This window comes from Culex pipiens, chromosome 3, assembly GCF_016801865.2.
Source record: "Culex pipiens pallens isolate TS chromosome 3, TS_CPP_V2, whole genome shotgun sequence".
Classification (NCBI taxonomy): Eukaryota; Metazoa; Arthropoda; class Insecta; order Diptera; family Culicidae; genus Culex; species Culex pipiens.
The window spans coordinates 179,102,086-179,127,809 of NC_068939.1; the positions used below are offsets into that span (position 1 = coordinate 179,102,086).

Sequence of the window (25,724 nt, forward strand, 5' to 3'; positions counted from 1 at the left end):
TTGTGTACAGTTGAGGTTAAATGACCCATATGATTTTTTGAAATGCAGTAATTTTTGGAATGTACCACTATGCCTCTACGATTATTTTCATTCAATTTAAAATGATTTTTTTAAATGATCAATTTTTATTTTGCATTAAAAAGTAAAAAAAGTGATCAGGAATGGTTTTTAATCGTGTTTTTTTACCGTTGTAGGGGAACTATACCCTTTTTCAGCCTATTTCTATTATCGGCCTATCAGCACTTTGATCATGAATTACAGCTTTCATAAAGTGTTTCTGACTGTTCCAAAGTAATAAATAGTTCAAATAAAAGTTAGCAAGCAACTCTCCATTGTTGATACATCTGAAAATGTTGATTTAATAGCGGAAAACGGCAAAAGCGATGAGAATTGGTCGAACGGCTTATAGTGATTAAAATGGGTATATTTCCCCTACATAAAAATTTGCATAGGGCTTTAGGACCAATATCGGGAGTTTCTTTTAAGGGCCAATACGTACCTCCCAAGAAAAGGGTTCAATGGCTTCACGAACAAAAGGAGTGGGAACGATTTCTTTGGGCTTTTCTTCACCCTCTCAGGCTTGCTTCGCTGCCGCTACTGCCCATTTGAAATTTTTCGTGACCTTCCGAAGTGCGTATACCGCTGAAAGGTCCAGTAACCAAAATTTCTTTTGTTTTTTTCTTTTTGGGTGTTTTGTAACACCCTTGACACAAGGCGCTTTCAAAAACGATCAAAAAGCAAGCAAAAAAGTTGTTTTTGCAATTCCGTCGTGAAACTACTTATTTTTCCTGTCATTCTTGAACGACGAAATAGCCTACTTTTCTGTACTTTTCAAAATAAATGCTGAAAAGTACTACTTTTCAAAATAAATGCTGAAAAGTACTACTTTTCAGCACTGAAATGGGTGCTGAAAAGTTGAACTTTTCAGCACTTGTTTCGAAAAGAAACACTTTTCAACATTTTTTTGATTTAAACGATTTATTGACAAAACACATGAAAATTTGACTTAAAATTTAAAAAAAAATTTGTATGGAACTCGTTTTTTTTTGTATGGAACTTGTTGCAAAACTTGATTTTTTCAGCACTCGTCATATTTATCCAACTCGATGAACCTCGTTGGATAAATGTACGACTCGTGCTGAAAAAATCCTCTTTTTGCAACTTGTTGCGTAAACTACTATTATTAGACTACTTGCAACGCGGCTCTACTTTGTTCTAGCTGTTTCATTTTTCAAATAGAACTGAAACAGACCACCCGCAACGCGGAGTTGCAGTTTTATTTTTCGAGCAGTATTTTGAAACCGGAATAAAACTGCTCGACGAGTTTGTTTCAAACGTGAGACGATTTGGAACTGGAATAGAACTCAGTTTAAAAAAAAATCAGATATATAGAGATATCCACGTATTCTTACACACACACTATGATGCTGTGTTGATAATCATACGCACACAATTAAAAGCATTTTTTTGAAACAACATTTAGATCAGCGCGTTGCGAGCACCGTGTTCTAGTTTTATTTCTGCCAGTTCTAAAAATTTAAAACTGCTCGCAATTTTAAACAATTATAAAACTTCGCGCTGCAGACAGTCTTAGATCTCCAAAATTTTAATACTGTTCGAAATGCTTAACTTATCGTGGTTTTTGAATGACCCACCAAATCGATTTCTTTTTCGTATGTTTATCCAATTTTCAAAAGAATTTGTGGTTAACCATTTTAAGCGTGTTAACACTGCTCGAATCGAAATCTGCTCGATTTTTGAGGCCCCCAACACGAAGCCGCTACTGCATCTGTCAAACGTCACGCCAGAAAAGCATCAAAACAAGCAAGAAACAAAACAACAACCAAAATTGTTCCAAATTTTTGCCGAAATTTGCCCTCAAATGGACGTGGACGAGGCCGTGCAGTCAATCTGTGAATCGACGGTAAGTTCCGGAACGGGTTTCAAGTCATGGTCGGTGGCGTGGGGACGTCGGGCAACGAAAAAGTGCAATTCTTTTTGGCGGCATTTTCAATGCTCTCTTCTCTCGCTTAGGCTTCGCTGTCTGAAGGATGTCGTCTGCCGGTTCGAATGACCGGAACCAACGATTGGCCACTGGCGGAGATTATCAGCATCAAAGAGCAGGCCGAGGACGGTAACACCTGGTACTATGTGCACTACGTGGACTGTGAGTATTGAGTTTGGGGGAATTTATTTGGGTGAAGATGATTGAGTTGAGTTATTTTTTTTAGTCAACAAACGGTTGGACGAGTGGGTCATGGAGGAGTATTTGGACACTCGGAAGGTACAATTCCCGCGGAAGGATGGCCTCACGACGGGTCAGAACACTGGCGTTACAACACCAAAGCGGATACCGCCCATCGGGGAACGTTCCCGGCCGGCAAGTCCAATCCATTCGCCGGACATTGTTAACGGCAGTGCGGTGTTGGCGGCCGCCTTACAGAAGAAAATCAACCGCAAACGAAAGGCCACCTCCACAGAGAACGAAGACTCGCAGGAAGTTCCGACGACGCCGACGCCCCGACAGTCCGGAAGTATGGTGACGCACGGTCACGACGACGTTGTGACACGAATGAAAAACGTTCAACTGATTGAGCTTGGTCAGCACCGCATCAAGCCGTGGTACTTTGCGCCCTACCCCCAAGAAATGTGCACCATGACCTGCATCTACATCTGCGAGTTCTGCCTCAAGTATCGCAAGAGTCGAAAATGCCTCGAAAGGCACATCAAAAAGTGCAACCTGCGACATCCGCCGGGCAACGAAATCTACCGCAAGCAAACGATCAGTTTTTTCGAGATTGACGGGCGCAAGAACAAGAGCTACGCGCAGAACCTGTGTCTGCTGGCGAAGCTGTTCCTGGACCATAAAACGCTCTACTACGACACCGATCCGTTCCTGTTCTACGTGATGACGGAGTTCGACTCGCGGGGTTTCCACATTGTGGGCTATTTTTCCAAGGAGAAGGAAAGCACGGAAGATTACAACGTGGCGTGTATTCTGACGATGCCGCCGTACCAGCGCAAAGGCTACGGCAAACTGTTGATCGAGTTTAGTGAGTGGCTTGGCGTAGCTTTTCGTTGTCTATTTCATTTAGAATGTTGCATTACTTCCATCCTAGGTTATGAATTATCCAAATTCGAAGGCAAAACTGGATCCCCCGAAAAACCGCTATCCGATTTGGGACTGCTTTCATATCGAAGCTACTGGGCGCAAACAATTCTGGAAATTCTGATTCTTGCAAAACCGACCGGCGACAACGAGAAACCGCAGATAACAATCAAGTAAAATTGCTGAGAATTGAGAAGTTCTAACCTTTACTAATCGCTTTGCTTTTGATTTTAGTGAAATTTGCGAGTTGACCAGCATCAAGAAGGAGGATGTAATTTCAACGTTGCAGATCCTAAACTTGATAAACTACTATAAGGGCCAGTACATAATCTGCATAAATAAAGAAACAATCGATCAGCACCGGAAAGCGATGGAGAAACGAAAGATCCGCATCGATTCAAAATGTCTCCACTGGACTCCCAAGGACTGGTCCAAGCGTTCCAAGTGGTAGAAATTCGTCTTCCCCTCCATTAGATTTGCTACAAACGAGATCCAAAAGCGCGTAAATATCCATCCCCCCTTCATTAATATCTCTTACAATTGTATTTGACTTTAGTGAGAAGTGTTCCCATCCTAACAAACGTGAGCAGGTTTTACGGAAGAGCTGGGCGACGAAATGCTGCTCTGCGTCAAGATTTACCCTTACTACACTTAATGATTAGATAATAAATTGAATAATTTAATGCGAAATTCTCTTATGTTCATTTTAATTTCAAAATAATGTCGCATTCCATGAATATTCTCAGCTTTACGGATCGATGAAATATTTACACTCAGACCCCGGTGGTTTGAAACCCCTTTTACACGGAGTTCACACACACTAAGGCTTTCTAGGCCCAGTGAAAAAAATATAATTTAACCCAAAAATGACGAACTTCTCGTCACAGTGTCCTGATGCAAACAATGATCGAGCTCGAGCTGTCACAGCTCTGCAAAGTATGTTGGCTGACATATCGGGCGGTCAGTCAAAAAAACCAGCCAGAAGTCGCCTGACAAAAAAACTTTTGCGAGGAAGAGATAGGAAACCTGATGCAAACAAACGTCCAGCTGTAATGTAAACATACTTTGAATGTGTTGGTAAATTTCTGACTAGAAAGCCTTCTATCTAACGTTTGTTATGATAGTGTGCGTGAGCGCCGTGTAAAAAATTACAGTTCGCACTTTTTAGTTTTACTTTGACCAACCAACTAAAACAGTGTCAAACAAACAAGCGAAAGTTTTTTTTTTAATTTCAGGCCATCCCCTCGTAGATAATTGTGCATATAATTTTCTGTGGTTTATGGATGACCGCTTTTCCGTAAATTAAAAAATTGAAATAATCAAAAATGTCAACTAACTTAAAATTTCAAAAAATTAAAGAATTTTTAAAAAATTTATGAATTTAAAAATTTAAAAAAAATCCCGAAATTTTAAATATTAAAAAAAATGACTTTTAAAATTGTAAAACATGAAAAAATTTAAATCAGAAAGTTAATTTACATTTCTTAAATGATATTTTCGTTTAATTTTTAATTTTAGAACAAAACATATATTTTTTACATTTTCAAATTGTTTTAAGCTTTTAAATGTTTTAGATTTTTTGAAACCTTTGAAATTCTTTGACATTTTTTTAAACCTAATTTATATTTGAAATTGTTGGAATTTGTTTTTATATTTTAATTTTTTTTTTAGTTTTTAAATTATTTTGTAATTTAAAAAAAATAAAAAAATAAATTTTTAAACTGCACTCAATTCCCCGGTGGTTGGTCACTTTTTTCGTTGAGTCAAACTAAAAAGTGACGAACTGTCACTTTTTACACGGCGCTCACGCACACTATCTAAACAAACGATTGGTAGTGAATGTGAGCTCCGTGTAAAAGGGGTGTCAAACTAAAAAGTGACCCGTTCGTTAGACAACAGTTGGTGTCAAACCATCGGGGTTTGAGTGTATCATTTTTTTAACGTTTTTTAAAATTTTTGTTTTTTTTTAATTTGTTCGTTTCGTTTTCGTTTTCGTTTTACGGAGCAAGGTGGGGGACGCGGCCTCAAGTCAGTCCAAGTCCGGTTTCTTGTGGAAAAAAGGGTAGTGGCCGAACTAGTATTGCATACAAAATGAACACCACCGGAAGATATAGGGGATCAGGAGGGGGAAGGTGAAAGAAAATTAGTGTAGGTGTGAGTAGTAAGAACTTGGATGACTTGAGCAGTTACGTTAATCTAACTTTAAAACTGAATAAAGGAAATATGAAATTTTGATTCAATCAAAAACTAATTTGAGATTTATACAAAGGGAACCTATATTGTATTTCAAATCTAAAGGAAATCAAATAAATTTACTGGAAAACAAAAGATGAAAATTAACTTGTCAAGGGAACATAAATCTTGAAGCCTTTATTCTGGCCCCCGTTCTGTCGCGTCCGTCAGTAGTCTTGTCGTACATAACAACTATAAGCAGATCTGCCAATGAAATAGTACACTTTGACCAATTTAACTAAACATTTATGCCCAATTATTCATTTCAGGAAAGCTAACTAACTTGAATCAACAACCTCAACTAAACTGTCCGAAAGTAACTTGAATCTCAAATCCCCGAAATTTTAATTACAAAGCCAAACATTCTTATACCTAGTTTTTAAACCTGTCTTGCCGCCTCAAAACCAATAACCATAAATTAACTGTTCATATTTTACAAGTTGAACACTCGTCGTTAAGACGACTATTTCGTGCCTCCCATTTTATTAGGACACACAAGCTTTGCAAACAGGAGCGTATCCCTATCATACCTTATGTAAACTGCCATTTGAGTGAAGGAGACACACTCCTGTTTACAAATCCCATGTGTCCCTTTGAAATGTTAGGCTCCATTTGATCGTCAAACCTCCAGTAGATCCTCGATTCGCAACAATGGTCGATACAACCATAATCCGAAAACCGTTAGTTCAACAGATTAACGAATTTTGTCCGATATCATTTCATTATTGATTGATCGAGACTCTATGGATTTTTTGACAACTCAAAATTGGTAGTGTACCACTTCAATTGAAATCAGTGATTTTGATAGCATTACTAAACTGGCTTACACATAACTGGAGTCTTGAATTATAAAACAACCTAAAAAAAGTTACAAAAACAACTAACTATTCCTCCCCATTATCAAACAGATTTAAACCTGTTCCTAACAGATGTTACGAACAAGAATATTGAGATTCAAATAAAAAATTTCAATATCTTGCAATTTTACATATTATAAAAGCTGTGATTTCTATCAACACAAGTATATAAATATAAAATAAATGTGTGATATATATCAACATCGGAACCATCTTGGATAAAAGCTCTGAAACGACGGCAACGTGTGGCTCCATCTCCAGGGAAATAAAATGCCCTTTTCAGCATTGACAATCATATTTAGCATGTTTGGGCTAGTTTAAAAATGTTTTGATTTTTTATGAAATTCCGCTTACTCCGATGGACTTTGACATAAGGTGTGAAAGGGATACACTCAATGTTTACATTTGTTTATAGGACCTTATCAAAAAAAAGTCAAGAATTTAATTTTAAATGGAGCACCCGATTCGAGTGGTAGAAATGACAGTTCTCCCATAAGGAATACATTGTAGAAAAAAGCAAAAACTGCTCGAATGGAAATGCTCCATTATTCGAGAACATTCGATTCTAAATCCAGAAAATATAAATGAACATTCAAGATTCACCGTGTAAATCTGTTCGAACTGCTCGAATTTAAGTTGATGCAAACATCGGCCACTGTCCACTCCCCCAACCCATGTTTGGCGCAAATTGAATCAAAACAAAGTTCAACTCCAGCAACAGCAAATCGATTCCCAACGATGTCGTTCCGCCCGGAGACCGCGCTCGTGGCACCGGAAAGCGGCTCGCAGTTCAGTTTTCCCTTCCCCCCGTACGACATCCAGCTGGACCTGATGCGGTCACTGTACACGGTCGTCGAACGTGGCCAGGTAGGGATCTTCGAAAGCCCCACCGGGACCGGCAAGAGCCTTACGCTAACCTGTGGCGTGCTGAGCTGGCTGCGGGACCACGAGGCGCTGGTGGAGCGAGAGTTGGCCGAGCGGATTGAGGCGTTGCGGGGTGAGATTGGTCGGTTGGAGCGGGAGACGGCTGGGGCGGTGGATTGGATTAGTGGGCAGTTTGAGACGATTGGGATTAAGAAGCAGCTGGGGGAGTTGAGGGGGGTCAAGGATTTGAGGGACGAGTATTATAAGCGGTTGGATGAGCTGAGGGAGAAGCGGGTTGAGTTTAAGAAACGGTTCAGGAAGAAAACTGCGGAGAACTTGCTGGAAAGTGATGGTAAAGTTGATGTTGAAAATGGTAACGATGATTTTTTGGTGGAGGAATCGGATGACGATCAGGATGTGGCAGCCGAGGAAGAAGACCGGTTGAGGTATCAACCGGTGCAGGTGATATTTTGCTCTAGGACGCATTCCCAGCTGAGTCAGGTGGTGAACGAGGTTCGCAGGACAGAGTTTGGCAAGCAGATAAGACTGACGATGATTGCTTCGAGACAGAACCTTTGCATCAATCAAGAAGTTAGGAAGCTTAAGTCTAACACATTAGTTAACGAGCGCTGCTTGGAAATGCAGAAGAACTCTGGTAAGGCCACCTGTAAGGATGAGGACGGGAATGTCAGCAAGAAACGGAAGGTTGGTTCTTCAGCTCAAAAATGTCCCTTTTACAATCGGGAGGCGATTGAGGAGCTAAAAAATAACTCCCTCTTCGAGGTGCAAGACATCGAAGAACTTGTCAGCTTTGCGAAGCAGGAAAAAGCTTGTCCGTACTACGCCTCACGTGCCGCAGTCGGTGACACGCAGCTGCTGATGGTTCCGTACCAAAATCTGCTCCACCGGAAAACTCGCGAGCAAACGGGACTCGATATCAAAAACGCCGTCATCATCATCGATGAGGCGCACAACTTGCTGGACACGATTTCGAGCATCCACAGCCAGGAGGTGTCGTTGGAGTGCTTGCAGCAGGCTCGGCTGCAGCTGACCGCGTACAAAAAGCAGTACTTTCAACGATTCTCGACAAAGAACCTGCTCAAGATCAACCAGCTATTGTTCATCGCCACCAGACTGTGCAAAATGTTGGAGGTCGCGCCGGGGACGGATTCTAGAATGATTCAAACGCACGAATTGATGACCGAGGGGGACTTCTTCAACCTCAACCTGCAGGAGATAGTTCAGTTTGCGGAGAAGAGTCGCATCGCGCAAAAGGTGCACGGCTTTGCGCAGTCCGTTCCGCAGTCTGTCCTGTTGGCGGGCGAGAAGAAGCGGCCTGCTCCGCAGGAGAATAAGTCGGTTGCGCTGAAGAGCTTCCTGAAGCAGCTGGAAAAGGTTGCCGCTGATAAGGGCAAGAAAAAGCCGGCTGAGCGTGAAGCTGACGAGAGCGAGAATCAAAATCCTGAGGTGAAAAGGGAACCGGTCGTGAACGCGATTCGTCCGCTGTTGGCCTTTATCGAGAGTCTTGCGGAGAGCTTCGACGATGGACGAGTTTTGCTCACCTACAATGGGACCGATCCGAAGCGGGCGAGCATGAAGTATCTGCTACTGAATCCGGGGGCGAGATTCGGGGACATTCTCAGCAGCTGTCGTTCGGTAAGTTGCGAGTTTCGTCTTTCCATGAACTACAATTCAAGTTTGTAATTTTTCAATTTAAGATCATTCTGGCCGGTGGAACCATGCATCCCATAGACGAACTCACTGAGCAACTTTTCAAGGATTGCGCCGAACGAGTGCAGATACGGAGCTACCGACACGTTGTCCCGGCTGACGCCGTCCTCCCGTTGGCCATCGGCAAAGGTCCATCCGGAAAGGAACTTCTCTTCAATTACGCTAATCGACAGAACAAGGAGCAGGTAAGCAATTTAAAGCTCCTTCGATACCCCAATTTCAAATTCCCAATTTTGCAGCTAAACGAGCTAACCTCGGTCCTCGCCAACCTGTGCCAAGTCGTCCCGCACGGAATCGTTTGCTTCTTCGCCTCGTACGACTATTTGGATCAATTCTACGCCACCATCCAGACGAACGGTCGCCTCGATCGCATCGCCGAGCGCAAGCGCGTCTTCCGTGAGCCCCGCGGAACCACAAACGTGGACAGCATCCTGGCCGAGTACGCGCAAGCGGCCCGCCGTGCCGGTGCCCTCATGTTGAGCGTCGTCGGAGGAAAGCTAAGCGAGGGACTGAACTTTGCCGACGAGCTCGGACGGTGCGTGGTCGTGGTAGGGCTTCCCTACCCGAATCGAACCAGCCCGGAACTGGCCGAGCGGATGCGGTACCTGGATCGGACGCTAAAGCCGCCGGCCGGGAACGAATACTACGAGAATCTGTGCATGAAGGCGGTCAATCAGTGCATTGGACGGGCTGTCAGACACATCCGGGATTACGCGAGTGTGGTGCTGCTGGATGCGAGGTATGGGACCAGCGAACGGATACGGAAGAAGCTTCCGGTGTGGATTTCGGATGGGCTGCAGTGCACCGAGCGGTACGGGCAAGCGCACGGAAGTTTGGTGAAGTTTTTCAAGGGAAAGGCAAATCACGATGCGATTAATAAATAAAAGTGACTTTTCTTGAAAAATACGACTTTTGATCCACTTACCTTATTTACACCGTTGAGATGGCATTGGGCTGGTTTCGAACCAGATTCTTGTTAAAGTTGCAGAACCACATCACTTCCGGCACTTGAAATCACTTTGCACGCCGTCGCACCGATCGTCATCGTTCGAAACACACGCGAATATTTCAATTGAGGAAATGGGTTGATATAAACAGGCAGAAATACGTAATTTTTCACAGTATTCACATTAAACATTACAAAAAGTGCAGAATTAAAATCACTGAACCGACTCGCGTCCCGCACCAATCTAAACTATTTTTTGGCGCCAAAACGAACGCTCCAGCTTTGAACTGTCAACAAAAATGACGTCACCAACTGTGGAAGCATGGTTTGAGTGTTGGCTACAAGAAAGCACTGGCAACAGAAATCAACTGTGGCAGCAGAACAAAAAAACAGTGCCACCTGTGGATGAGCTTTGGGAGAAGGAAACAAAGAGAAATTGCATTCGGTTGCCTATCGGTAGGCGTTTTGAAAAAAAAAAAAAAATGGAGAAAAGAAACTGGAAAGGAGAGATTTTGCGCCACAGTTGTGCTTCAGAAATTTGAAAAAATAAATCAAGAATAATTTTGCATTAATTTTTTATTCAACTCCCACGAGGGAGCTCCATGGTTCTATGAAAATTTTGCTATAAAAAGTGTCGAATAATCCGAATAGTTAAATGCTAGTGAACACAGGCATGCCAGATTTTGAAGATTTTCGGGCACATCACAAAAACGCAAATGAGTTTAACTTGATGGCAAAATAATATTTTACAGATCAGTTTTTGGCAAAAGAAGCAAAACATTGTTATCTTTTTCGTGAGTAATTCATTTAATTAAAAATCATCGAATAACATGGCAAAACAATACGTTTGAGCCTGTGCTCGAAAATCTTCAAATGTGGCATCCCTGAGTGAAAAGCCTGAAAGTGTCGAGAATAAGAAAGTTCTCGACTTTTTTTTGATTAGGTCCTATAAACATATGAAAGACAATAGAGCAATTCTCTACAAAACCGGCCGATTTCGACCATTTTTATTTTTTGTATTTTTTGATTTGGCTCAAACTTTGTGGGGGCCTTCCCTATGACCTAAGAAGCCATTTTGCATCATTAGTTTGTCCATATAAATTTCCATACAAATTTGGCAGCTGTTCATACAAAAATGGTACGTAAATATTCGAAAATCTGTAACTTTTGAAGGAATTTTTTGATCAATTTGGTGTCTTCGGCAAAGTTGTAGGTATTGTTAAGGACTATTTAGAAAAAAATAGGTACACGGAAAAAAAAATTTCCCGATTTTTTTATTAACTTTTTTTTCACAAAAACTCAAATTCCCAAAATACGTATTTTTTGATTTTCGAGATTTTTTGATATGTTTTAGGGGACAAAAATCCGCAACTTTTGAGCTATAGAGAAACATGGTCAAAAAATCTGCCGCCGAGTTATGATTTTTTGAAAAACTGGTGATTTTTGGAAAAAATCGAAATTTCATACATAAAATTTTTTTGACCTCATTTTTTTATGCAAAATTGAATTTGCAATCGAAAAGTACTTTACAGATTTTTTGATAAAGGGCTCCGTTTTCAAGATATAGCCACCGAAAGTTTGATTTTAGCGAAATATTTGCAGTTTTTCAATTTTTAAAAATAGTGACCATGAGTGACCATTTCTAAAAATATTTTTTTTGAAAAGTTCAGAAAATTTGCTATAAAATTGTCTAAGAGACATTGAAGATTGGACCTCTGGTTGCTGAGATACAGCGGCTTAAAGAAAAAGAAACACGAAAATTGAAGTTTTCTAAGTCTCACCCAAACAGCCCACCATTCTCTAATGACGATATCTCAGCAATTAATGGTCCGATTTTCAATGTTAATACATGAAACATTCGTGAAATTTTCCGATCTTTTCGAAAAAAATATTTTGAAAAAAATTAAATCAAGACTAACATTTTAAAAGGGCCAAACTTTCAATATTATGCCCATTAAAAATGCTAGTATTGATTTATTTTTTTTCAAAATATTTTTTTCGAAAAGATCGGAAAATTTTACGAATGTTTCATGTATTAACATTGAAAATCGGACCATTAATTGCTGAGATATCGTCATTAGAAAATGGTGGGCTGTTTGGGTGAGACTTAGAAAACTTCAATTTTTGTGTTTCTTTTTCTTTAAGCCGCTGTATCTCAGCAACCAGAGGTCCAATCTTCAATGTCTCTTAGACAATTTTATAGCAAATTTTCTGAACTTTTCAAAAAAAAATATTTTTAGAAATGGTCACTCATGGTCACTATTTTTAAAAATTGAAAAACTGCAAATATTTCGCTAAAATCAAACTTTCGGTGGCTATATCTTGAAAACGGAGCCCTTTATCAAAAAATCTGTAAAGTACTTTTCGATTGCAAATTCAATTTTGCATAAAAAAATGAGGTCAAAAAAATTTTATGTATGAAATTTCGATTTTTTCCAAAAATCACCAGTTTTTCAAAAAATCATAACTCGGCGGCAGATTTTTTGACCATGTTTCTCTATAGCTCAAAAGTTGCGGATTTTTGTCCCCTAAAACATATCAAAAAATCTCGAAAATCAAAAAATACGTATTTTGGGAATTTGAGTTTTTGTGAAAAAAAAGTTAATAAAAAAATCGGGAAATTTTTTTTTCCGTGTACCTATTTTTTTCTAAATAGTCCTTAACAATACCTACAACTTTGCCGAAGACACCAAATTGATCAAAAAATTCCTTCAAAAGTTACAGATTTTCGAATATTTACGTACCATTTTTGTATGAACAGCTGCCAAATTTGTATGGAAATTTATATGGACAAACTAATGATGCAAAATGGCTTCTTAGGTCATAGGGAAGGCCCCCACAAAGTTTGAGCCAAATCAAAAAATACAAATAAAATCCATTTCCGGTTTTGGTAGAGAATTGCTCAATAGCTTGTAGGACCTTTTCAAAAAAAAGTCTGGAGTTGTAGTTAAAAGTTTGCAGTTCTAATTGAAAATTTTACTTGAAACGAAAGGTCAAGGAAACGAAAGTTCAAAATGCAGTGCTGTTTAATCAATCTCGAAGCATTTTAACGGTGAGTAACTTCAATCCAAATTTAAAACCAACATTTAGGAGAATAACATGTAATTCCACCGTGCCTCTAATGTTGGCATATCAGCACTTTGGCGTTCAAAAATGCTCAGAAAAAGCTTTTCAACTGAAATCGATCGATAGGTAACTCAGCAGAAAGTTAACAAGTTCCTAGCTAAAGTTTTACATAATAAGTTGTTTAAATAGTGGAAATCAGCAAATTGGATGGAGTTAGGAGCGAGTGTTTAATCTGCCTAATTGATTAACACCTTTTTTTACTAAAATCATAAAAATGTCTATTCTGAATTTAACGCAAAGCCGCGAACTTCACATAAACATGTGAAGGGCAATCAGGGTGACCAGTCAAATCACATTTTCACTTTCCAGACTTTTTCCCGACTTGTCCATTAACTCAAAAAATAGGCATTTCTTATCTAAATAAAAAGAAGAAGAAAAAAAACAAACTCTTTATAAAAAAAGTTAATATCAACCATCGAAAAAAATGTTAACAAATTTAAAAAAATCTTACCATTTACAATTTTTGTAAAAAAAAGAAACTCAACAACAAACTCCTAAAAAATACTTTCAAAGTGGTAGCACTGATCATTTTGATTCAGAGTAGAAACATAAACAAATAATAGTGTTTGAAAAACAACCGAAAACATAAAAATACTTATGTTAATTTTTAAAACTGGCAAACGTATAGTTTTTGATACTTCGTTTCAACTGGAAATGGCAAATAGTTTAAGATAACTGAATATAACTTTTTATTCCTAAGTTTATTTTATGTAAATCAAGTAAGCGCTCTTTCATGACTTCAAAGAATTTAGAAAATATCTAGGAAATCGCTTAAAAAATTAGGTTCCATTCTGAATTTTGTAAATTTTGATATTGATTTTTATTAATCAATGCTGATGTATCCAGTTGACAGTAATTAACTGTTTTATATTTTTTTTCAATAAAAAATTCAGATTGATAAGATTCCATGTTGTACAACTTACTTTATACGAAATGTTCGAAGAGACGAATTCTTTAAACATATTTGCAATAACTTAACTCAAAATTTATTTTAATTACTTTTTCTATATTTTTTTCATGTTTACAAAGCGTAAAAAAGTTTTTCAATTTTTTCATGCAGAACGAACAACGATTGGATTTTATACGATATTTAAGTTTTCCGAAATCTAGCATAATCTACAGTAAATTACTCACTACTTGCTATGTCTTAAATGGTCTTTTCATTCTGAAATAGATTGAAATTGTGAAAGAAATCTTAAACTTTATGTGAGTTACTGAAGAAGAAATGGAGGAATTTAATTTGAAATTGTACAAAATATGACAAAATTATTTAAGAGTTAGAAAATAATTTTAAAACAAGAAAGCTTGAAATTCTTGACTTTTTGATAAAAAATCACAAATTCCAGACTTTATCCCGTTTTTTTTTTCAGGATTTTGGCGAATTCCATTTTCAACCAATTTTTGATCTTTAAAAAGCATGAGAAAGAAGAACTCTTAAAATTTTAGTAAATTGTTTTATGTGACTTTGTCAATGTTTTAAAAGTATTTTTTTCTGGGGTCAACTTTAGCTGTGTTTTTCACTAACATTATCTATATTTGATGTAAAAATAAGTATGAAGTAATAATTGAACAGTCTATGCTTCTACGCATTTTCTATATTTGAAATGATAATGGTATCATTTTATAGTAGATAAAGTGAAAAACAAGCAAAAAATTTAAAAAATGGCTGTAAAAACACGAAAAAACTAGTCTAATGGTAATGATAGGAGGTGGTAGAAAAAGCCAAATACTGTCAGAAACAAACATAAACTAAACAAGATAAATGCAAATAATAATACTAAAAATGAAACAAGAAAAGTAAAGATAGATTAAAAGTTGCTCACACGAAAAAATTAAAATTTTCGGAAAAATATGGGCATTACAAAAAAAAAATATTTTTTCTCATAACTTCGTTGCCGGCCTGCGGATATTGGATTGGAAGCATACACACAGCATGGAACTCAGCTTTTGGGAGTCGGCTTAGGACTGGATATGGAACGGAATATTTTCGGATAAAGTTATCAACTCAATTGTTCGGTTTCTTAGTTGTTTATTTTCGATTTTAAAGACCATCTTTTCTCGCTACTCATTACAGCGGATACTTTTTTTTCTAACAAGAGTTTGCTTCTTCACTTGCATCCGCCTGGCAAATGCACTTTTTGTTTCTGAATTCTTACAACAATATCGATTTGATTAGTGGTAAATATAGCACTTTTCAGCAGATTGATTTTGCTCGCATCACTTCTTCAGCGTTCCTACCTGTTTTAAATATAAAATCTAGCTTCGCACGTAGCTTTAACTCGATTAGAATTGGTAAGAATTATTGCCGAAAAAGAACAAAAAATGCTAGCAAAGTAAGGCCCATCGAGGTTTTTTTGATTTTTTCTTAAAACGGCGTTTTTTTGCAGGTCGATGTTTAGTTTGTATTTCTTTAAAGCTAAACGAAGAGGTTGTAAAAGTGTCATTCATTGGTCTAGTTGTCTGTGTGTTTTTTTGTGTATGTTTGTTTGTGTGAAGAAGACGACGCCGCGACACAGGTACAAAGTAGAGTTGTCTGGTTTTTTTTTCTCGTTTTATAAGTTAAAAGCTGAATTTGAAAGCCGTTGGTCCATGCTTTGGGGACTCTTCCGCCAATCAAATTGCGATTGATCGAGCAGCCGTTGACTTTTGACCTAAAAGTTCATCCGCCTGCTCAGTTAGATGGCACTGTGATAACACGCTGTCTAAGTTTTAGTTTTTTTGCTTGTTTGTGTAAATCATGGAATTTACGAAAAGAACCAAATCAACCACATCGAGGCAAATATTCAAAATCTCCTTTTTGGCGCGCAGGCAAAATGGAACTAATATTTGTTCTGCAGGGTTGGTCCGTTCTCTTTAGAGGGTGTCCTACAACATTTTTTTTCTTTGTATATTTTTTAAATAGGCTTCTAATGTCGTTTGAAATTTTGGTCAAGCTCTACAACATTTGTTTCTTCTAATATTAAGGCTTCGATTTTCGATCAAGCTGTGATGCTTCAAATATCTAACAGTATACGTGTATAAGGAATAACTTGGTTGGTTTTTCTAACATGCATCTTAACCTATTAATGAAAATAGGAAGGCATTTTATCTGTATTTTTTTTTCTTTATTTTGTTCGTCCGTCATGCGAGCGTGCGGCGCGCTTAGTGCAATGTTCCGTACTTTGTCATTGTTTTGTGGGGTGAATTAAATGTTTTTTTTTCTGCACTTGGCTGTGGAGTTGAGTGGGCGATAATGGATTGTCAACATGCGCGTAATTTTGATTTGTCTTGCGCGATGGTCAATGCTACTCTCTGACTAGGTTTGTTACAATGCAATGGGAAAAAGAAGTATTATTTGTGACCATTTTTGAAAAGAATAATTAATTGCTTCTCTCAAGACGACATCTGAAACCATGTTTGTCGGATTATCGCCCACAATGATTGTTGTACCGAGGTTCAAGGACCACGATTTCACGCAACTTTTTGAAGATTCTTTGTAAATAGTCTCGTTTTTGTGTGTTGCTCTGATTGTTATGCGATTTTCTTTAATAAATAGTTTATACTTCCATCAATATCTTTAAGCCATCCATCAAAGTCACACCAGTTAAGCTTGATTGCATTTTAATTGGTCATATTTTGGGGCGTTTGTGTCTTCCAGCGCACGATCGGCTCGGACGAGGATCTCCAACGAACGGAAAAATAACAAAACTGTTGTGCAGATTAAAGCGTCTTTTAACAATCCATTTTAGCAAACAAATCCGACTGGAACTATAGCGTTAAACGTGTCTTTGCGCGAAATTCTTATTTTTTCCGTTGGGGAGAGCCTCCTTCTTTAACGCTACAACCTAACTAAACTATATAATGTTTCTGTTTTGTTTTTGTTTTTATAAAAAATACATTCACTTAAACATATATTATTCTTAGAGCAGACAATAATATACATTTTTCTGGATTTTTGTGTGTTTTTTCTTCTGTTGTGCAACTTTCCTTCCTTATACACTAATAACTTTATTTTCTTCCAAAAAGAGTTACGAGTAAGCTTTGCAGTTTTAGAGTAGCGGGGATTAAGCGTTTTAAAATTATTAATGATCGTCATCGTAAATTAATAGGTTAATCGTTCTTAATGAAAAAAACAGAGGGATGAGTTTGATTTTTGTTATAAATACATAGCTAAAGTCGGCTCTTCTGCCTCATAACATAAATAAGTCAAGGAAAAAGGGGTGTGTTTGTGTTGTAGTTAGTACCAAAGAGGAACAGGTTGTCGGCTCCTTTGAGACGCGTTAATGGCAATTTTATAAGGTAATGAGTGTGCCACAGATTCACCGATGGTCGCGTATGGTCCGAAAAACGAGGAATTTAACCTTCAAAGTCAGTTGAATTGACCATCCTTTGAAAGTTTGTAGTATTAGGGTGTACCAAATCCACGAAAACAGTTTTCGACACCTTTTGTGGGGCCAAAATCAGGCGCATGAAAATTGTGATTTTTTGACATTTACTTTGTGCAAGTTTCCATGAAAAAAGCGATATTGTAAAATTGTTACATTTGTTTCGATTCCATTTTTGACATTTCTAGAGTTGTTTTTGAAAAGGTCCTATAAACTATTGTCTTTCATATGTTTATAGGACATATTAAAAAAAAACTCTAGATTTGAGCCCTAGTAAACAAAAATTTAAGATGCTCCGATTAAAAAAAACGAAATATTTCTGGAAAGGATATTGAAAACAAAGTATTTAGCCCAAATTTCAGCATATAATTGAAAAATCACTTGCTTGCTCCCGATTTTCATCTTAATCGGAAAACTCCTTACTTTTTTGCCCCGACCCAAATTTGGTTTTTTTTTTCGCGAAAACTGTAGAAAAAACAATTTTTAAACTGCGTAATTTTGGGCATAACAAATCTTTAAGGGTTGATCCTAGACTCATTTTGAAGAAAATTGGACGTATAATCGACTGATGCAATCAATTTTTAAATTAAAAATTTCTTCTCCATGCAAATGCAAATAAAAAAATTTTGCGGAGGCATAAAATTTCAATAAGTAAATCTCTCCCTGTTCCTGAGGGGAACACCCGTGAAGAGTATCGGGGCCGGCATTTACAAAGCGGATTCACTGATAGTTTATTATTCAACTTAATGTTAACATGTTAAGGTTAATGTTAACATTCCATAGGTTGTCTTCCTAAGGTGTCTTGGTAAGGTCAAGTTTGTGACGATACACTACCTTCCCTTTATTAAGCAATCGAATCCAGAAGGGAAACGATCACCAGTTGTGTTGGTCCGAGCCGGGATTCGAACCCCGATCTACCGCTTACGAGGCGGAAGCGTTACCACTGGGCTACGTGGCTCGGTCATAAACTTTCAATGGAAATGGTATTTATTCACGTTGAAATGGCACGGAGTTATGATTCTTTGAAAATGTGGTTTTTGCTAAAATTGAAGAAAATGGCCGTTTTTGGAACCACCAGCACGGTGTAGGTCACCCTTACGGCCAAACAAAAAAATACGGATCTTAGTTTTTTTTACTAAGGAAACCCCCGAAAAATTTTGTGCCCGATCGGAGAACTTTTTTTTCGGTTTAGGCTCTTTTCAAATGGAATTGCGGTATTAATAAAAATATTCTCTCGGTAAAATAGCATTTTTAAACAATTTAAGGTTTTAGATTTTTTGTGCGGATTTTGCACTGACCTGCACCCAACCGGCGGCCGCATGATTGTGATACATGGCGGCATGAAAGTATCAGAATCTGCATGAAAACTGTCCTCATGCATTTTTTGCGATATAGGGGTATGACATTTTTGCCCGTTACCGAAAATTATCGACATTACCGACGGCAGATTGTTTGTAATGCAGAAAAAAAATGTTAACAGAACGAGGATTGAACCATCAACTTCTAGGTTGCTGATCCGACACGCTACCACCGCGCCATGGACGCTTGATGAATGATGAGGGACAGAGCGCAAACATAATGTTCTCTCTGGAGTGTTGCTCGGGGACGCGCCATCATTATATGTGTTGGTGAGAACTGCAGATCGCTGACGTGTTTACACGCGGGCAAAAATGATCTATGGGCTTGCTGCAAAAAATGTAATAAAATATAACATTTTCTGCAGCAAATCCACTGTTGCAGATTTTTAGATATATTTTTCCTTTGGGTGTGGCATTATAGGTGGATCGATCTTGAAAAAATATTTGTTATGACAGATTTGTAGAGAAAAGTCTTGCCAAATCTGTTAATTTTGACTTACGCACTTTTGAAATACTGAATAATTCTATATAAAGTAATGTTTGTGAGCCAGTCTTTTTACAGTGATTGCTGCAATCTTTAAGATATTTTTCTCGAAAAACAGAATCGACGTAACACCTTATAATGTGGCCCTCTTAAACCTTGCGGTTTCGTCAACGGATCCACAGGCGTGTATCGTTCTTTTTACGACAAGACTCCGCCTCCCGGGTCTACTAAGTGTGAAGGTATGGCACGGGGAGAGGGCACCGAATACCTATATTAACACATAGAATTTTTTGCGTCCGCTTCGGGATTCGAACCGGCGACCTCTGGATTGTGAGTCCAGTGCGCGGTCCGATTGATCCACATAGGCAGACGTAAGATATTTTTCTCAACTCTCCCAAAATAACCAAGCTATGTTTCGTTCAGTTTAAACGGAAAGACAACGTTTTTTTTTGTTGGAAAATTAATATTTTCTTACACAAAACTTGCATGCAAGGTGCTTTGGAGAATATTGAATTTTAGTAAACCGGCTGTGCGATTTTTACACTAAACGCAAAAAAAGTATATTTTGATAATTGAAAGAAAATTTCTTACACGGTCATTCTTCTTTAAATTTGCTTTTGCTGTTTAGAAACAAGCTCGCAAACATTTCCTGAAATATCGAATGTCAATGTTTCAAACGGGCATAGTTAAAAATTGTGATCTTTCGAGCTATTCTGAACTCTGGCTTAGATTCGGCGAGAAAAAAACCTCTGGCGTATTTTGTTTCCCTTATCGTCCTCATCTTAGCTTTTTCGATTTTTATAAAGTACCTGCAAAAATTGAAATTGAAGAGTACTGTCATGGCGTGGAATTTTTTGAAAGTCGAAGGATGATTACGTTTGAAAATCGACGAATTTATTACACCCTAGTGCTGGTGTACCTCACGAGCGCCACCGGTGAACAAGACCACGTGAATATCACAATATGCTGATGTGTGTGTTATGTTTTGTTAAATAGTTTTGAGAGAGAGAGAGGCGATAGTGATATACGAGAAAGAGAAAGATGAGGCGAGATGCGTTAAATGTGACGCGACTATAAACTTATAATCGAAAAAGGAATGCATTTTGCACGACTAAACTATATCTGTAACTGTGTATAACTTTGTAGTATTTAAAAGTAAAAACAGTGATGAGAAATCAAAACCTTTCTCTTTCTCCTACACGCTCACGCGGACGCACACACACATTTTTGCAGTCACTTTTAACATACATTTCGAGAGAGAAGGTGTTATAGGAAGAGAGGAAAAATAACAATATTTTGTGATGGGGAAGCAGATTTTGGTTCTTATTTAAAAAATGACGATGGAATTGGTGCGCAAAAGGAACAGTCAACGAGAGCACCATCAATCATTGCGAACGATTAAAAAACAAAAATATGGGAGAGGGGGTGGGGGCAACAATCCAGCTAAGCTGAAATAAACTGCATCTTCTTCTTTACAAGAAGGTAGAACGCGCACTGACTAATAACTTAACACATTAGCGGTAACTTGAAGTTTTTAAAAAAAATCACTGGAAATCGGTCACAAGCACGAACAATCCGTAAGTTTTAGGACGAGAAGCCGAGAGAGAGAGATATTAGACGCGAACACACTACAGATCCTAGAGCAGCAGCGGTCACGCCAGGCAGCTGCCGTTCATGCTGGTGTAGGACGTGATGCCCGAGTCCAGATCGGTGAACTCGCTGCCGTCGTGCTCGGGCAGGATCAGGAAGTCGTTGGACAGGGACGGCACCTGGGACATGAGTTGGTGGGACAGCAGCTGTTGCTGTTGTGGGTGGTTGATGACCTGGTGTTGCTGCTGGTTCATCATCAGGTTGTGCTGTTGCTGCTGCTGCAGGTGACATTGGTTGGAAGGCGGTTGCTGATGATGTTGCATTTGTACGAGCTGGCTTTGCTGGTTCAGCATGCCGTAGTCCGCGGGCTTCAGCATGGTGGCGTCGAAGTTTGCGCTAAACTCCAGCAGGACGTTCGATGCGTTGTCCTTGAGGGCGAGCGAAGTCAGCTTGTCGCTGTCGTTGGTCTGGTGGCCGTCCAGGGTGTTGCTGTCGTTGTTGTTGTTATTGTTGTTGTACAGGTCCAGGGAGTTCTCGAACAGAAACCGGTCCGCCGACTGGACCGTTGTGTAAGGGCTGCTGGTATCGATGAGTTCATTTTTCAGGATGAAATCTGCGCTGGGCAGCGGTCCCTGGGACTGCTGCGCCACGATTGCCGACGTCTGACTCAAGGTTTCCGTTACGGTGGTCGTTGTACTGGTCGCCGCTGCCGAACGCTTCACTGCCTTCTGGCGTGGCTTTGGTCCGGGCTTTTGGCGCGTCCGCTGCTGTTGATTGCTTGGAATGTACTCCGATTTCAGCGCTTGCGAACTTGCGAACCCGTTCACATCCATGACATCGCTCGGGGTTCCGAAGCTCGTGTCCGTTGGCGATAGCTTGCAGTAGCCTGGAGGTAGCCCGTTGTCCTGCTGTCCATCACCACTCGCGGCCTTCAAACACTCGGAGTATTTGATTTCACTACCATTCGCATCCAAAAAGTTGAGGTCGTTCAAAAACTTGCAGTTGTTGTTGGTGATCGTAGACAGACTCGGCAGTGGTTGGAAGCCCTTCTGGTGAACGCAAGACCCGCTGTGCGCCTGCAACACCTCCATCAATTTCCTCCGTTGGTTCTCCAGCTCCGTGACCTGCGACTTGAGCTCCTTGTTCTGCGCGTCCAGCGTTTCCGACTCGTTGACCAGATTAACAGTCCGTTCACGCTTCTTCATCCGACACTTGGTAGCAGCGATCTTGTTACGCTCCCGGCGCCGCCGCCGACGATCCTCGTCCTCCGGAGTCAACCCACGTGGACTGCTCGTACTTCCCGGTCCCCCGTTCGAAGAGCAGGCACTCGTCGTACGCAGCGTGTCCATGTCGTCATCGCTCGTCGCCAGGTCCGTGTCGCGCCGTTTCTTGCTCTGGGGTCCTCCGGCACTCCTCCGGCTACTTCCGCCTCCACCTCCGCCACCGCCGCCACAGCCACTCGTGGTCGATTCGTTCCCATCGCTGGAGTCGCAGCCGCTGTGCTTGCGCTTGCTCTGGATTAGCAGCTTTACGCCGGCCTTGATCAGTTGCGAGCGGGTCTGGAAAAGGGAAGCGGACAAGAAGTGGAAGATTTATTTAAAGCCATGAAGGCGGTTGAAAGTGAAAATAACATTCACGATTTTCGCGAATTTGGTAGACTTATCAACAAAAAATCATGAATCTAAAATTGAGATTTTTTAAAACTTTTTCGAATATTCTAACATTCAATATTACTCCCTTTTAAAATGCTAGAGTTGATTCAAAAATTTCATATGTCTTTTTTTCGAAAAGATCAGAAAGTTTCTCAAATGTTTCATTTTTTAACATTGAAAATAAGACCATTTGTTTCTGAGAAATTTGTACTAGAAAAAGAAAGGATGTTTGGATGAACCTTAAAAACTTATATTTTCTTATTTCTTTTTCATTTATTCGCTGTATTTTAGCAATTATAGGTCCAATCTTCAATGTCTCTTAGGTCTTTTTTTTGTCAAATTTTCGAAAACAAATATTTTTAGGAATTAAAAAATCGAAAAGCTGGAATTTTTCAGTTAAAATGAAATTTGAAAACGGTGCACTTTATCAAAAAACCTGTTTTTTACAATTAAAAACTGAAGACAAAACAATTCTAGTGAAATAATAAAATATTGTCCCTAAACCATACGAAAAAATTCAAGAAATAAAAAATATAGATATTGAGAAAAAAAATGTTTGAAAAAAAAGTTAAATAAAAAACTAGGAAATTTATTTTTCGTGTTCTAATTTTTCATTAATGCCTACAACTTTGCCGAAGACACCAAAGCGATCAGAAAATGTCTTCAAAAGATGATTTGGAATATTCATGTAGCATTTTTGTATGGACAGCTGACAAAATTGTATGAGTGAAAAACATTACAGAAAATGGCTTCTTTGGTCATGGGAAAGGCCCCCAAAAAGTTTGAGCCACATAAAAAAATACAAAAATAAAAATGCACGAACCCTGTCGAGTTCGACCTGCCTACTGAGAATTTTGGCTCGAGCCTCGAGTCGATCTGGCTCGAGATCAAGCCTGAATCGAGTCGAGGCTCGAGCCTAAAATTCTCAGTGGGTTGGCTTGGTTGAAAATAAGGGCGGATCACGATAAGGGCCTTTTAGAAAATTTAACTTTTCTGAACTTTGTTTGAGAATTCTTTTCTCTTCCATAAAATAACATTTTATCTCGTAATCTACACCTCGCTTCTACGACTGATGTTATTGTGGATTTAGCTCGTAGCTGGATTTTCTGGCATCTTCTCACGGTCATTGGAAACGGTCGTGGATAGACCTAGGGGTTCCCAGTTGGAGTGAAAAAAATCAATTTATAGATAAATTATGGATTAACATTTTGCTTCTTTATCACTTCTCCGACATCAGGAATAATTGTTTGAACATGCTCGCAATTTTTTTATTCGGTCGGAAAAAATATTATTTTTCTTGATAAAACTTTCATTTTTAATCACATGATCACCCCTAATTCTGGCTCGATGCCGCCATCATGCGACCGCGTGCTCCGTTTATTTGTCAACAAATCTGCAGCTGGATGGTGAGACGAAGTGATGGGGGAAGAGATTTTGACATTTTTATGCCCGCATCTGGCCCGCCGCCTATTTCGTCGGTCACTGAGCCGCCGGTCGTTTCCAGTGACCGAGTCCAGCTAGGTACTGATCGTACAATATCGAAAGCGAACCCTCAAAAATCAGTTTTTGGATGTAGCAATTCGAGGTTAAGTTTTTGAGAAAAGTGATGTTTTGAGCAACTTTAGAGCATGAGCGTGTTTGTTTTGATTGAGTTTAAACTTACTGGTCAAAAATTATGTTTTAAAAGATATACAGTCCAGACTCTATTATCCGTAGTCTCGATTATCCGAAGTTCGATTATCCGAAGGTTTGTATTGGACTTCGGATAATCGAATCATGAAAAAATATTTTTCATATTTTTTTACTCTTAACATTAAATCTGAATTCTGCGACCCATTTTTTGTCAAATTTTAATAGATGACTGCCTATTAAATTACAAAATGCGTTTCATCAAATTTCATCACCGCCATTTTTGGCCGCCATCTGGGATTCAAAAATTCTAAATCACTTTCGATTAGTTTTGGGGTCATACATAAGCTCAACAGTAAAAAATAAGACAAACTTTTTGTGTTATTCGATTATGTGAAATAAAATTTTGCCATGGCCGTCGGATAATCGAGTCTGGACTGTAATTTCAAAACTTGTACATCTTGAAAAAATGCAAGCTTGTTTTTGTGCACCAGGATGCATTTGCAAGAGAAAAACAAGCAATACAGACGCTGAAAAAATTTCATGATTATTTTTTTAGCTTGAGATATTTATATTTGAAATTGTCTTATTTTCGAGGGAAAGTGTATCATACAAATTTCAGCATTTTTTTTGTGACCCAATGTCACCCCTGATGACGGTTCTTGAAAAATCTCATTTTTAAATCATAAATTGCTTTGAACATTTTAAAAAGTTATTATTTTGGTAACACTGCACGCCGACAGCGCACCATGCGGCCCAAACATCAATCATTGAAGAAAAGAAAAAGCCCTTTCAAAATTCAACCCGAAAAGGATCATTTCCTGTGCTGTGTGTCAACTGACCAAAATTTTAGCGCTGTTGCCATCTCGTGGAACGGAATGGAATCATTATTAATGAGTGCTAATAAAAAGAATCGCATGTCATGGCTGTTTTTTTTTGTAGTTGCCTTGCTCAGTTTCGATGCATATTTTTTTCGTGAAGATCTTCGCTTTTTCAATGCAATGGAGCATTCCCTTTCACAAGCATGTAGCAAGCGATGCCTGAGCATCATAACCAGTCTGTGCCCAAATCACGTTAGCCTTGACACAGAGGAGGTTAACGCAATAAATATTTCCGGATTTTTCGTTAATCCAATGCCTTATCCACGTTTTGGCTTAACATATACACAGCAAAAAATCCGATGGTAAAATCGCATGCAAAAGCATGCACATCACCTTCGTCAAACTAAACACTTAATTTTACACGCTGCATGTACAATTTTTGTAAACACAAAAAAAAGTTGCAACCGACGGGATTCAAACCCAGCACCTACAGTAAGGACTGGCGCCTTAGTCCGCTCGGCCATCAGACCGATGAAAAGTGTAAAGGATAAACGTATATGTGAGCTCCACATTTCGGTCAAGTAGGTTTCCTATACTAATGGGCTACATATTTCAGGGTGTAATATTACACAGAATCTCATAGAATAATGCCAAATTTATTTTACACCCAGGCCTTTTACACGCAGCTGGATTACTACTTTATTTGCTGTGTACACACCAGTCCATCAGGTCCAACAAATAACACTCAGCGGCTACAAATCGACATGTTTGTCTTCTCAATTTGATCCCGGGCTGACTGGTTGGAACCGCGAGTGTAGATGGCATGCGTGTGGGCGCGCGGTCGTTATCCGTCAACTTTTAGCCGGTCGTTCTTTTTCTTGCACGCGGAATCCACAGACAAGATGGTTTAAAATCGAATTTAGTGATTTGAGTTTCAATTCAAAGTTTGGCAGCAATTGCT

The 25,724-nt window shown here is 39.0% G+C and overlaps 4 protein-coding genes across 4 annotated transcripts in view; 2 read left to right on the forward strand and 2 right to left on the reverse strand.

The window, feature by feature from the left end:
* LOC120432338 (histone-lysine N-methyltransferase ash1) overlaps positions 1 to 25,724 on the reverse strand; it is a 348,037-nt gene that overhangs the window by 208,148 nt on the left and 114,165 nt on the right. The window lies entirely within an intron of this gene.
* On the forward strand, positions 1,777 to 3,799 carry LOC120432372 (histone acetyltransferase Tip60). The gene is made up of 5 exons (XM_039597564.2): positions 1,777 to 1,924; positions 2,035 to 2,167; positions 2,232 to 3,053; positions 3,120 to 3,282; positions 3,344 to 3,799. The coding sequence occupies exons 1-5, from the start codon at positions 1,883 to 1,885 to the stop codon at positions 3,558 to 3,560; spliced, it is 1,377 nt and encodes a 458-aa protein (XP_039453498.1). The 5' UTR covers positions 1,777 to 1,882; the 3' UTR covers positions 3,561 to 3,799.
* Positions 6,892 to 9,678, forward strand: LOC120432409 (ATP-dependent DNA helicase DDX11). Its single transcript, XM_039597610.2, has 3 exons — positions 6,892 to 8,718; positions 8,781 to 8,978; positions 9,033 to 9,678. The coding sequence occupies exons 1-3, from the start codon at positions 6,937 to 6,939 to the stop codon at positions 9,675 to 9,677; spliced, it is 2,625 nt and encodes an 874-aa protein (XP_039453544.1). The 5' UTR covers positions 6,892 to 6,936; the 3' UTR covers position 9,678.
* LOC120432356 (activating transcription factor 3) overlaps positions 14,962 to 25,724 on the reverse strand; it is a 68,827-nt gene continuing 58,064 nt past the window's right edge. Inside the window, exon 4 of the mRNA XM_039597545.2 lies at positions 14,962 to 22,220. Coding sequence (XP_039453479.1) covers positions 20,724 to 22,220 — 1,497 coding nt within the window. The 3' untranslated portion in view covers positions 14,962 to 20,723. The remainder of the gene's footprint in view (positions 22,221 to 25,724) is intronic.

What these genes read in the sequence shown, in the direction of transcription:
- LOC120432372 (XM_039597564.2), top strand. Translation starts at nt 1,883, where the DNA reads ATGGACGTGGACGAGGCCGTGCAGTCAATCTGTGAATCGACG. An exon ending in AGTCAATCTGTGAATCGACG is followed by an intron (nt 1,925 to 2,034) that starts GTAAGTTCCGGA and finishes TCTCTCGCTTAG; the next exon opens with GCTTCGCTGTCTGAAGGATG. An exon ending in CTATGTGCACTACGTGGACT is followed by an intron (nt 2,168 to 2,231) that starts GTGAGTATTGAG and finishes TATTTTTTTTAG; the next exon opens with TCAACAAACGGTTGGACGAG.
- LOC120432409 (XM_039597610.2), top strand. Translation starts at nt 6,937, where the DNA reads ATGTCGTTCCGCCCGGAGACCGCGCTCGTGGCACCGGAAAGCGGCTCG. An exon ending in TTCTCAGCAGCTGTCGTTCG is followed by an intron (nt 8,719 to 8,780) that starts GTAAGTTGCGAG and finishes TTTCAATTTAAG; the next exon opens with ATCATTCTGGCCGGTGGAAC. An exon ending in ATCGACAGAACAAGGAGCAG is followed by an intron (nt 8,979 to 9,032) that starts GTAAGCAATTTA and finishes CCAATTTTGCAG; the next exon opens with CTAAACGAGCTAACCTCGGT.